The following is an 11,886-nucleotide window of genomic DNA, read 5'->3' as shown; positions in this document are numbered from 1 at the left end:
GCGTATTATACATGGGTACAGGCTTTTTTCCAGCATTGACATGCCATTTTTAGGGTGCGTATTATACATGGGGGCGCATCATACATGGAAAAAAAACGGTAGTTAAATTTTGCGCATTATACATGGAAAAAAACTGTAATACAATATAAGACCGAAGCTGCGGGCTGTATGAAATCTGATCGGGGGCCGGATTTGGCCCACGGGCCGGACTTTCGACATGGCTGTTGTACACCAAAAGATGATTTCCACACAAAATTCCATCCATGCGACTTTTATTTTGACATCCACACTTCCTATCAGAGGTTTCTACTCGAGAGGAACACTCACTGACAAAGTGACAACAGAGCAGAGACGACAAGAACAGAAATAAATTACACAGCTTGCTTCATCTTCGTCCAGCCGACGAGCAGCGTCAGGTGCCGGCCTCGCCCCCTGCCCTACTTCGACTTCTTAGGTCACCATGTACTCCTGCCGCTTGTTGAGTCGAATCTGGCACAGAGACACGGCGCCCACCGCCACGTAGACACCGGCGGCGATAAAGCAGTTGATGCCTACTTGGCTGTACAGACCGTAAATGTTCCGAGGAGGCTGTTTACTGCGGAGAGACAGAGGCAGTGATGTCACTTCCTATTGCCAGGCCTAACGGTCTTCCTACACATTGTGTCCATCTAAATTGCAGACTTCTTTATCAAAATGGAGGCGGAGGGGCAGGCAGCACTGACTCGTTGCGGATGTCCTCTTCGGTAAACGGGACGTCCTCGATGAGCACGGCCGACTTGGCGCTGAAAAAGATTCCCAGCATGGCCTGAAACAACAAACCGCACAGCCGAAAAATGACCCAATACTGGCTTGACCTCCAGAAATTTGTCTTTTCCTCACATCACAAATCCAACTAAATGTTCCATTTGACGTTTATCCGTCCAAGGAATTTGAAAGCAGATTCCACTTTGCAAAACCCACAAGCTATTTGGAGAAATTACTCAATTGACAAAATTGTCAAAAAAAATGCCCCATTCACAATGTCATTCTGAACAAAACATGAACAAGAAAAAGCACGACTTGGATGCTGTCACAATCATACCCCATCACGAAATGTATGAATTGATGCCGAAGCCTTTCTCAAACTTGCGCAGTCTTTCTGCCACTTCCCTTTCGCAAAAATCACGTGAAGACGAGGAAAGAGAACACGTGATCACAGAACAAGCCCAACGCTTCGTCTCCATTCTGGAGTCGAACGAATGGCACTAATGAAGAAGCGCCTGCGACAAAACAAAAAGGAACCGCGAGAGGAGGATGAAGTTGCGTGTAGCTTTGTTTTCTCACCAACATGATGACGCCCCAGATGCTAATAACGATGCCGCATGCGGCCATCTTCGGGCCGCAGAAGAGCAGCGACTGCATCCTTCGCGCTCAACACTCGCACGACACGACGACTATTTTGTCGCCTTTCGACAAGAACAGACGCGGCCAAGGAAGGTAGGACGTCGGCCAGTCCGAGTCGACGCAGGCTTCGTGTTAAAGCTGATCTGCGGCCAGCAACTGCTTCTTCTTTTTCTGTCGGTGGCGCATTACCGCCGCCCACTGGAAGCAATTGTGGCTCGCCCTGAAAATAACCGTTAGTGTTAATTTGTTTTGAAGGTGTCAAAGTCAAAGTCAGCTTTATTGTCAATCTCTCCACATGTCACAACACACAAAGAGACCGAAATTACGTTTTTCTCTATCCCACGGTGACGAGACACATAACACGATAGACATACATGTACGCGACACAATATAAAAACAAGAAGGCAAAAATTCAAACAATCAATAGTAAGAGTGATAAATAAATAATAAATAAACAGATAACACAATAAATAACGGAGCCAGCAAGCATAGCGCAAAAGTAAAAAACATCATAAACAAAAAGGCACAAACAATAAATAAGAGTAATAACAAATAATAAATAATAAGAGCCAGTGTGCATTCAGACAGTTCAGACAGTAAAAGTACAGGACGCTACGCAGAACGGGGGAGCGAGTTCAGGATCCTAACAGCCTGGAGTATGAAGCTGTTTGAGAGTCTGGAGGTGCGGGAGCGCAGGCTTCTGTACCTCTTCCCAGAGGGCAGAAGCTCGAACAAAGAGTGAGCGGGGTGACTCGCATCACTCACAATCGTGGTCGCCTTGCGGGTGAGATGGGAGGTGTAAATGTCCTTCAAGGAGGGGAGCGAAGCACCAGCAATCTTACCAGCAGTGTTCACTATGCGCTGCAGGGCCTTCAAGTTGTAGTCAGTGCAGCCGCCACCCCAAACAGCAATACAGCTGGAGAGGACGCTCTCAATGGTGCCGCGGTAAAATGCAGTCATGACGTCATGTAATGTTGCCAATTCTGTGTTTTGCGCCTACGTACGGTACACAATTCGCTGTTGCGAAGGTCTCGCTAAGTCTCGGGTGGTTCATGCGCGGGAAAAAGACCACGCATTGGCTAAGGGTGTTAATCGCAATTAAAGAGACGCAAAAGCCTCTGAGAAACTGTTGCAAGTTTTCTGCAACTGATCTTGAACGTACCCTCACACTGACACCAGTGCACCAGCTGAAGCCAATCTAATAAATGACTTCTTGCCTGTAAAAAAAAAAGTTAAAGTCCCAATGATCGTCACACACACATCTGGGTGTGGTGAAATTTGACCTCTGCATTTAACCCATCTCTGTGTGATTTTGATCCATCATCACCTGGGGAAGAGGGGAGCAGCGAGCAGCAGCGGTGCCGCGCTCGGGAATCATTTGGTGATCTACGGGATAAACATCTATTAGAAGTCTATTAGACGTCTATCCGTGACGTCAATATGTGAAAGATTTTTTTGACGTTTATTGCGGAGACATTCGAATGATGTCTAATAGCTATTAGTGTGATTAGCGCTAATCGCGCTAATAGCTACTGATCATTTGAACATCTCGACGTCTATTCAACATTGAGATTCTGTTCAATACATTTAACCTGTGATCCTTACCTTGGTGTAGTTCCAGGATGTGTAAATGCATTTGATTCGTGATGGTCCAGGTGTGAAAATATTCGGTTTTTTTTAATATAAAAATAGGTTTCAGTAACAGTAATACTTATGTTAGCTGCAGATATAAATACACCTTTTGTGTATTTGTTGTAAAATACATGTCAAAATGAACCAAAACAATACCGTTTTTTTTCCGTGTATAGTGCGCCCCCATGTATAATACGCACCCTAAAAATGGCATGCTGATGCTGGAAAAAAGCCTGTACCCATGTATAATACGCACCCAATTTTTATGAATTTTTTTTTTTTTTTTTTTTTTTTAAGTCCCAATGATCGTCACACACGCAGGGAGGCAATGGGTCCCATTTTTATAGTCTTTGGCAGGGGTGGGCAAACTTTTTGACTCGCGGGCCGAACTGAGTTCTAAATTTGGACCGGAGGGCCGGACCAGGAGCAGATGGACGTAGGCGTTGTGTGAAGTCATATAAGCGACCTGTAAAGGTCATTGCATAAAAGATCTTGGCTTTTAGTAGGTAGTAAAGCATGGATATTCCAAACAATTTTTTTGAAAACAAATGCATTTATTAACAGCATTAAAAACATAATAATTCACTAAAAAACTGCTATCAGTGATTCTCATAAAATTCGACACTGTTATTATGAATAACAATCTCCATCACTTCAGTGCCTGCAGGTCAGATTAATGAAAGATATTTATCTCATGAGATCACATCAAACGGCAAACATTCTGACCAAATATATCATCTTGAAGAATCGGTGAAAGCATACATCCAAATAAAGTAATCAAAACAGCAACACGGTGAGGAAACAGGAAACACCTCCTTAAAGTAAGCCTTAAGAACTTTACAGGTTAAGATTAGTCGCAAATAGGTGGTGCATCAATGTCCTTCAGCATCCTGCATTGTTTGAAAATGAGAATGGTCGCTAGTTTCAATCCCTGCTATGTGTACAAATCATATTCAAAATGCATTTTTTTACAATAAACTTGAGAGCCTCCCGTTCATTTTCAGTGGGAACAGTGTTGTTGGTCTCCCTTTTTTGCTAGTGCGTCATAGTCTGGAGTAAAATTTGTTGTGGCAATTCTTAGGCGAGATCCGAGGTGTTGGTCCGTTTACCTTGATCTGTGACGGGTTGATGTTGATGTGGCTGAACGTCACGTCGCGTACGTCGAGCCAAATTGGCCACTCTTTTTTAACATTCGGCACTCACTTCTTGTTTTCGGGCCACTCATTTTAATGGAAGGATCCCAGGGGAAGGTTTGTGGGTGGCTTTAGCGCAAAACTGCATCTGAAAGCTCAGCGCGCGAATTATAAGAATACTGTCGTCAAAGCCCACGCTCTAAATTCGGGACTGATACAAATAGAGCGAGAGTGCGCCAAGTCCGTACTACTGAGTACGTACACGCACTTGTGAGTGTGCACCGAGCTTTCTGACACGGCTTCCGGTAGTAAATGCGCAGGCGAGCGCTTCGCCATCTACTGGGAAAACGCAGTCATTGCTGGCAAAATGACCAAAAAAAAAAAAGTTTAATAATACAATTTGTTCAGGGTTGGCGGGCCGGATTAAACGGTCCCGTGGGCCGGATGTGGCCCGCGGGCCGTAGTTTGCCCACCCCTGGTCTTTGGTATGGTCTTAACTAGGCTGGATGTCATTTTTTTTGTTGGCGTTGATTTCTCCGACTGCCCGTAAACGCACCACCGCGCTCCGTGCGCGCACGGGACAGCAAACGAGCAGGTGATCGAGCAAGCGTCTGATACGAGAGCATTGCGGTCGCATGGAGCGTGTTTGAAGTGAACAGCAGAGAAGAAAGGAACAAGGCAAAGTGTTGTGAAATAAAATATTACCTGTAATACGGATTTAGGTAGAGAACTGAACTCTCGCTCTTTATATAGCTGACGTGTCTTGCGCATCCGTTCTGCGCATCTGTAATGGCGGCCTCCGTATGATATCCGGTTTGCGTGTGTGCGAGAGCGAGAGAGAGCGAGAGAGAGAGCGCGAGAGAGAACGCTCAACCGTAGCGCGCCGCCGACCGCCCAACTGCACCGCGCTGGTCGATTATTGTGACAGAGCCGTCGCTGAAATTTAGAAGATATTTTTAAAGTCCTGATGTACTTTCTAAAATTTAAGTGGACCTCAGTGCGCACTGCGCAGGGAGCTTAATTTGGTGCGGTCGCGCAACCGCAGCGCGCCGGGCGCTCACTGTCGCATTGCTTAAAGAGCGCCTTTGTGTTTTAGGATGAACAGCAGAGACGAAAGGAACAAGGCAAAGTGTTGTGAAATAAAATATTACCTGTAATACGCATTTTGTTATTTGCTGATTGAAACTGCTAATTAAACTGTGAATTGAAACTAATAGGAAGAAAACAACTCTCGCTCTTTATATAGCTGACGTGTCTTGCGCATCCGTTCTGTGCATTTTATTTCACAACACTTTGCCTTGTTCCTTTCTTCTCTGCTGTTCACTTCAAACACGCTCCATGCGACCGCAATGCTCTCGTATCAGACGCTTGCTCGATCACCTGCTCGTTTGCTGTCCCGTGCGCGCACGGAGCGCGGTGGTGCGTTTATGGGCAGTCGGAGAAATCAACGCCAACAAAAAAAATTACATCCAGCCTAGTTAAGACCATACCAAAGACTATAAAAATGGGACCCATTGCCTCCCTGCGTGTGTGACGATCATTGGGACTTAAAAAAAAAATAATAAAATAAATTTAAAAAAAAAAAAATTAAAAATTTTTTTGTACCCATGTATAATGCGCACCCCAGATTTTAGGACAATAAATTAGTTAAATTTTGCGCACTATACACGGAAAAAAACGGTAATTGAAACCAAATAAAAAACATTTTTTCAAACATTATCCAACAATCACAAATATAAATGCGCAATGTTTTTAAATCATATGTTTAAAAATATAAAGGTATACATACAATATTAAAAAATGGGGGCTATTTTAATAGAACAAAACTACTAAGTTACAATATAAATATATACATATTTTATGAAGGACATATCAAATAACAAAACAACCAGCTCGACGAAACACAAGGGGGAAACAATATACCGTTTTTTTCCGTGTATAGTGCGCAATATTTTACTAATTTATTGTCCTAAAATCTGGGGTGCGTATTATACATGGGTACAAAGAAAAAAAATTTTAATTTTTTTTTTTTTTTAATTTTTTTTTTTTTTAAATAAAGTCATGGTACAACAAAACCAACAACAGGACTGACCGACAAAGTCGTGGAACAAAAAGACAGGGTGACATTACCAAAGACAGGAACAGAATGACAGTAACACATGCAATGATCCAACGGTGAGCGAGGGGCAGACAGGACTTAAATACAAAACACGTTACATCGATTGAGGTGACACAGGAAGAGCGGGGTGACACGAACAGAAACTATGGCAACCTAGACACATAGCAAAACTGGGGACGAGACATGACAAATCTCCCCCGAAATAAAACTCACCTTTCTTCTTGTTTGTTGTCAATCGCGCATCGCATTCAGCCATCCTGCCCAACACACTTAGTAAAATTCATAATTGACGACACATCGTTTGATGCGATGGTGCAATCCTCGATGGTGTGTTATTGTCAAATATTTTTTGTTTTTTAATCTCCATCGCGGACCGAACGTCATACGGAGGCCGCCATTACAGATGCGCAGAACGGTTGCGCAAGACACGTCAGCTATATAAAGAGCGAGAGTTCAGTTCTCCACCTATTAGTTTCAATTCACAGTTTAATTAGCAGTTTCAATCAGCAAATAACAAAATGCGTATTACAGGTAATATTTTATTTCACAACACTTTGCCTTGTTCCTTTCGTCTCTGCTGTTCATTTCAAACACGCTCCATACGACCGCAATGCTCTTGTATCAGACGCTCGCTCGATCACCTGCTAGTTTGCCGTCTGTCACAATGTACCCTACACAAATCCGAAACATTTGTTGCGGCTCCGAGTCACAACGAGGGGCAAGTTTTGGTTTCCAAGGGTGTTTTTATTCCTCTTCAATGTCTCTCCCATACAGAGCCGCCGTGTGCGCACGGAGCGCGGTGGTGCGTTTAGGGGCAGTCGGAGAAATCAACGCCAACAAAAAAAATGACATCCAGCCTAGTTAAGACCATACCAAAGACTTTAAAAATGGGACCCATTGCCTCCCTGCGTGTGTGACGATCTTTGGGACTTAAAAAAAAAAAAAAAAAAAAATTAAAAAAAAAAATTAAAAAAAATTCATGTATTATACATGGGTACAAGCTTTTTTCCAGCATCAGCATGCCATTGTTAGGGGTGCGTACTATACATGGGGGCGCACTATACACGGAAAAAAACGGTAAGCATCACTCTCTTGTGGGGTTTTGATAGCCCCCTTTGCTACTGTTAGGCTACAGAATTTTAGTTATTGATCTGACTCCAAATTGTGATCAACACTTAACACAAGAATTGTTACGTCCAAATCCACACACTGGTACACCTAACAATTTTGCGAGTTCGTTTTGTCAAAGAGATGACCAGTAGATCAATAGGCCGAATTTACCAATTGTTTAATCCTGACAAAGCAAGCTAATACAGGCGCCTGGGTCTCGGGTCCTTAACACAAAACTCGTGTGCCTTCTGTGACCACCAAAAGACAACACATTCTTCCGGGTTGCCCAGTTTTAAAGAAACACAATATGAATATTCAAGCATGCAAAATATTGTGTGGTGATTGGTTGATGGTCATCTCCTCCTCGTTTGGGTTTTTCCGCTCAGCGCAGGTGTCTGGTCTCAGCTGTGGGCGGTTGGGTCTGGACCACAATGACGAGTTGTGATTCGCGTTCCTCACCGGCCTTGAGATGTCCTCCCTGTCTGGACATCCTGTTCCACAATACTTTGTAGCCTGCACATTCCTTTCCACTTAATATGCGACCACACTACTACTAGAAATTATATTGATATGATTATATATGTCTAACGCAGCCTTAATCAAATATGTTTGCAAACTGCCGAAAGTACATTTCCCTTTACTACTCAGCACTGGAGCCTGTTTTAATTTTAAAGCCATTGCGGTCCTTGTTTCATCATTCGTGGCCTCTGTGCGTGTCGCCAACAGCTTCTACAAAGATGAACTCGATGGACATCAGCCACCACCCATTGTAGACCTTGGGATTATTTAGTAAAAGAAATATGGATATGAAGAAAAAACCCTACCTGTAAAATTGTTTTTCCTTGATGTATGTCATGTCAGTCGCACATTTCGAACATAAAGCAATCGCACAGGAACGAACAGACAAGTCTTTTTTTTATTTACCAGCGCTATCAGAGCAGTCTTCTTGTGCGCCCTCCTTGCACGAGTTTCACCACCACGCATATTGTCATTTGTGTAAAATCTACAACAGAAAAAAAATGTCAACATTGCGAGCAGCATATACATTGTAAGCCTTCACTGTTGTCTTTTCTAATCTACAGTACAGATGTCAAACTAATCATACCTGTCGATGGTCTTGGAAACATGCAGGTCTTCAAATCAGCCCCTCCCAACACAAGACTGCTTTGCAAACTGTATACAAGGCATTTATGAACAGTGTCTCAGAAGAGTGGAATTGAGAGTAGACAAAATTGAATTGAGGACTTTGTTTTCTTGTAAACCAAGCAAAAAAATAAGTCAGTAACTTTGACAGTACAGCAATTAAACCAAACGGAACCTACAGGTTCCATTTGTAAGCTATCAAGAGTGAAGGGGGGACCACAACATCCAAAATTTTGACCAACCAATTCCAAGCTTAATCATTCTGTCATTCATTCTCGCATCCTGTTTGTCATTTATTTCCTTGAACATCATGTCAAAGGTCTCCAGATCAATCATTGGCAACCATCCACTCTCCGCGTCTGATTGTGAATGAGAGTTGAGGCTCTTCAGCCCATGGATTGCCAGAAGGGGCTCCATGATGACCTTCAGAAACTCTGAGAATAAAGAGAAATAGAAATAAAATACTCACTTAAATTACTGCAGCAATGACTTAAATGACTAATGCCTACTAAAAACCCTCTTACTTTTCCCTGTCATGGGCGTTTCACACTCACTTCCTAGGTGTTGAAGAATACCGTTTTTTTCTATGTATAATGCGCCCCCATGTATAATACGCACCCTAAAAATGGCATGTCAATGCTGGAAAAAAGCCTGTACCCATGTGTAATACGCACCCCAATTTATTTATTTATTTATTTATTTATTAATTTTTTAAGTCCCAATGATGGTCACACACGCATCTGGGTGCGGTGAAATGTGTCCTCTGCATTTGACCCATCCCCGTATGATTTGGATCCATCCCCTGGGGGAGAGGGGAGCAGTGAGCAGCAGCGGCGCCTCTGGGAGGCAATGGGTCCCATTTTTATAGTCTTTGGTATGGTCTTAACTAGGCTGGATGTATTTTTTTTGTTGGCGTTGATTTCTCCGACTGCCCGTAAAGGCACCACCGCGATCAGTTTGGTTCAAATGAAAAGTGCGGACATGTGAAAAAGGCGGCTCTGTATGGGAGAGAAGTTGAAGAGGAATAAAAACACCCTTGGAAACCAAAACTTGCCCCTCGTCGTGACTCGGAGCCGCAACAAATGTTTTGGATTTGTGTAGGGTACATTGTGACAGCAAACGAGCAGGTGATCGAGCAAGCGTCTGATACGAGAGCATTGCGTTCGTATGGAGCGTGTTTGAAGTGAACAGCAGAGACGAAAGGAACAAGGCAAAGTGTTGTGAAATAAAATATTACCTGTAATACGCATTTTGTTATTTGCTGATTGTATTAAACTATCACATTCATTGTCAGTCAAGAAGAGAAAAGGACTATTCGCATCGCATCCATAGTACGCATGCGCAGTGATACTGCCTCCGTATGACGTCCAGTCCGCGATGGAGATTAAAAAACAAACAATATTTGACAATAACACAGGTTTCTGTTCCTGTCTTTGGTAATGTCACCCTGTCTTTTTGTTCCACGTTTTTGTCGGTCAGTCCTGTTATTGGTTTTGTTAGAGTTATGTTAGTTTACCAAGTCTGTGTTTTGAGTTCCTCCAATGAACCCTGGTCCAAGGTGCACTTGGTCGCCCTGCTCCTTTCCACATTCCATCCGTGACAAGATTTTCTTCAAAAATTGTTGTACCATGATCTTCTTAAAAAAAAATAAAAAAAAATAAAAAATAATTGTACCCATGTATAATGCGCACCCCAGATTTTATGACAATAAATTAGTTAAATTTTGCGCATTATACATGAAAAAAAAACGGTAAAGCAAATGTTGGCTGCAAGATTCAAATGAACCATTTTCCAATTCAAAAAATGATGGCATTCTGTCTGTGCTTTTGAATGTGCTACAATCTAATTTGGCTGTTCTACATATCCAATAATATTATTTTAAAATAGTACTGTTTAGAAATAAAATTGCTTGTTCTCCAAGTTATCCAAATGATGAAAATGTACAGGAGTGGTCCCCAAGCTACAAGCTAGGTTGTATACGGCCCCCCTTCACATTAGACCCGGCCCCTTAAACAATAACAGAGACGGAAAAAAAAAATGCTAACAATACCAGACCCCCTGAACAATACCAGAGACGAAAAAAATAAAATAAACAATACCAGAGACGGAAAAAAAATGCCACTACGACCTCACTTTGCCCCAGCACGTTTTTACCCTTATGACCACCCATACCCCAATCATAGAACGTGAAAGAACGGAATAACGGCAAAAAGGTTGGGTAAGAGAAAAATTGATTTCGAATGCAGAGTATTTAACCCGCAGTGGACACAATTAAGTTTTGTTCAATTCAAAGAAAAGGCTGTCAGGAGACAGTGGTGGTATTCAAGGAATACAACCTGTGCTGACATTATGAATCCTGTCACAAAGACAAGTATGCTAGCTTGCAAGGCCAAATGTGAGCAGAAAAAATCTCAACTGGACTGTTACCTCAGCAGACTCAGCTGAACCAAGCATCAGTTCGGGCCAGCTTCCGTGTTGTTCAACTGATAGCAAGCTGCGGTAAACCTTTCATCGAAGGAGAGTTTGTCAAGAAATGTTTGAATGTTGTCGTGGAGGAGGTCTGTCCCGAGAAGAAAGATGTCTTTAACACTTTGAGTCTGTTGGCAAGTACAATTACCAGACACGTTGAAGAAATTGGGGGTAATGTGTAAGCCCAGCTTCAGCAGAAGACTATAGATTTTGACTTTTTTTTCATTCGCACTGGATGAGAGCACGGACGTTTTCATTCGTGGAGTTACCGCAAACTTTCAGATGTGCGAGGAGCTGGCAGCCCTACAAATCCTGAAAGGCACTACGACTCGGGAGGATATTTTTAACAAAGTATGGAAAACCATGCAACAGTTGGATCTGGACTGGGCAAAGCTTGTCAGCATCGCGACTGACGGGGACCCAAGTATGGTGGGCGCGTCTCAGGGTTGCGGCCTGTGGCCGCCTGGACTCGACGGCAGCTCTGGCCCGGCTCTCTGGCCATCCGGTCGGCGTCCTCGGGGGGCGGGCTCCACTCCCTGTGGGCTCGCCGATCGTGGCTCGGCTGTGTGCCGCCGTGGTGCGTTGGGGCCTGCCGTTTGCATGGGTGCAGTCGAGGTCGACCGGCATCACCACCTGGTCCACTGCTGCCTCCACACGAGGCTGGGATCCTCCGCCGTCGCCGCTACATCTGGACTGTCTTTTAACCGGCATTTCCCCGACGGCTCACCCATCCCCTCTTTCTGGACTACCAACCCCCTTGTCACCCCCACCTCCCGTACCAACCTCAACAACCTCCGCTCCCGCCCCTCCTGCTCCTCCATCCATCTCCTTCGCACTGCTGACAGTTGTCCTGTTATTAACTATATTCTATTGTCTCGCCCCCCCCGTACGTCCCCA

General features: G+C 43.7%; 1 protein-coding gene across 1 annotated transcript; it reads right to left on the bottom strand.

Moving 5' to 3' along the window:
• Window positions 1-255: 255 nt before the first annotated feature.
• LOC133168457 (ribonuclease kappa-B-like) lies at window positions 256-1,557 on the bottom strand. Its single transcript, XM_061300043.1, has 3 exons — window positions 1,324-1,557; window positions 723-805; window positions 256-595 (listed from the first exon to the last, which is right to left on the bottom strand). Exons 1-3 carry the CDS (start codon window positions 1,399-1,401, stop codon window positions 451-453), a joined length of 306 nt encoding a protein of 101 aa, XP_061156027.1. The 5' UTR covers window positions 1,402-1,557; the 3' UTR covers window positions 256-450.
• Window positions 1,558-11,886: the final 10,329 nt, after the last annotated feature.

Source organism: Syngnathus typhle, linkage group LG15 (assembly GCF_033458585.1).
Source record: "Syngnathus typhle isolate RoL2023-S1 ecotype Sweden linkage group LG15, RoL_Styp_1.0, whole genome shotgun sequence".
Classification (NCBI taxonomy): Eukaryota; Metazoa; Chordata; class Actinopteri; order Syngnathiformes; family Syngnathidae; genus Syngnathus; species Syngnathus typhle.
This window is presented reverse-complemented; position numbering and strand designations above follow the sequence as displayed.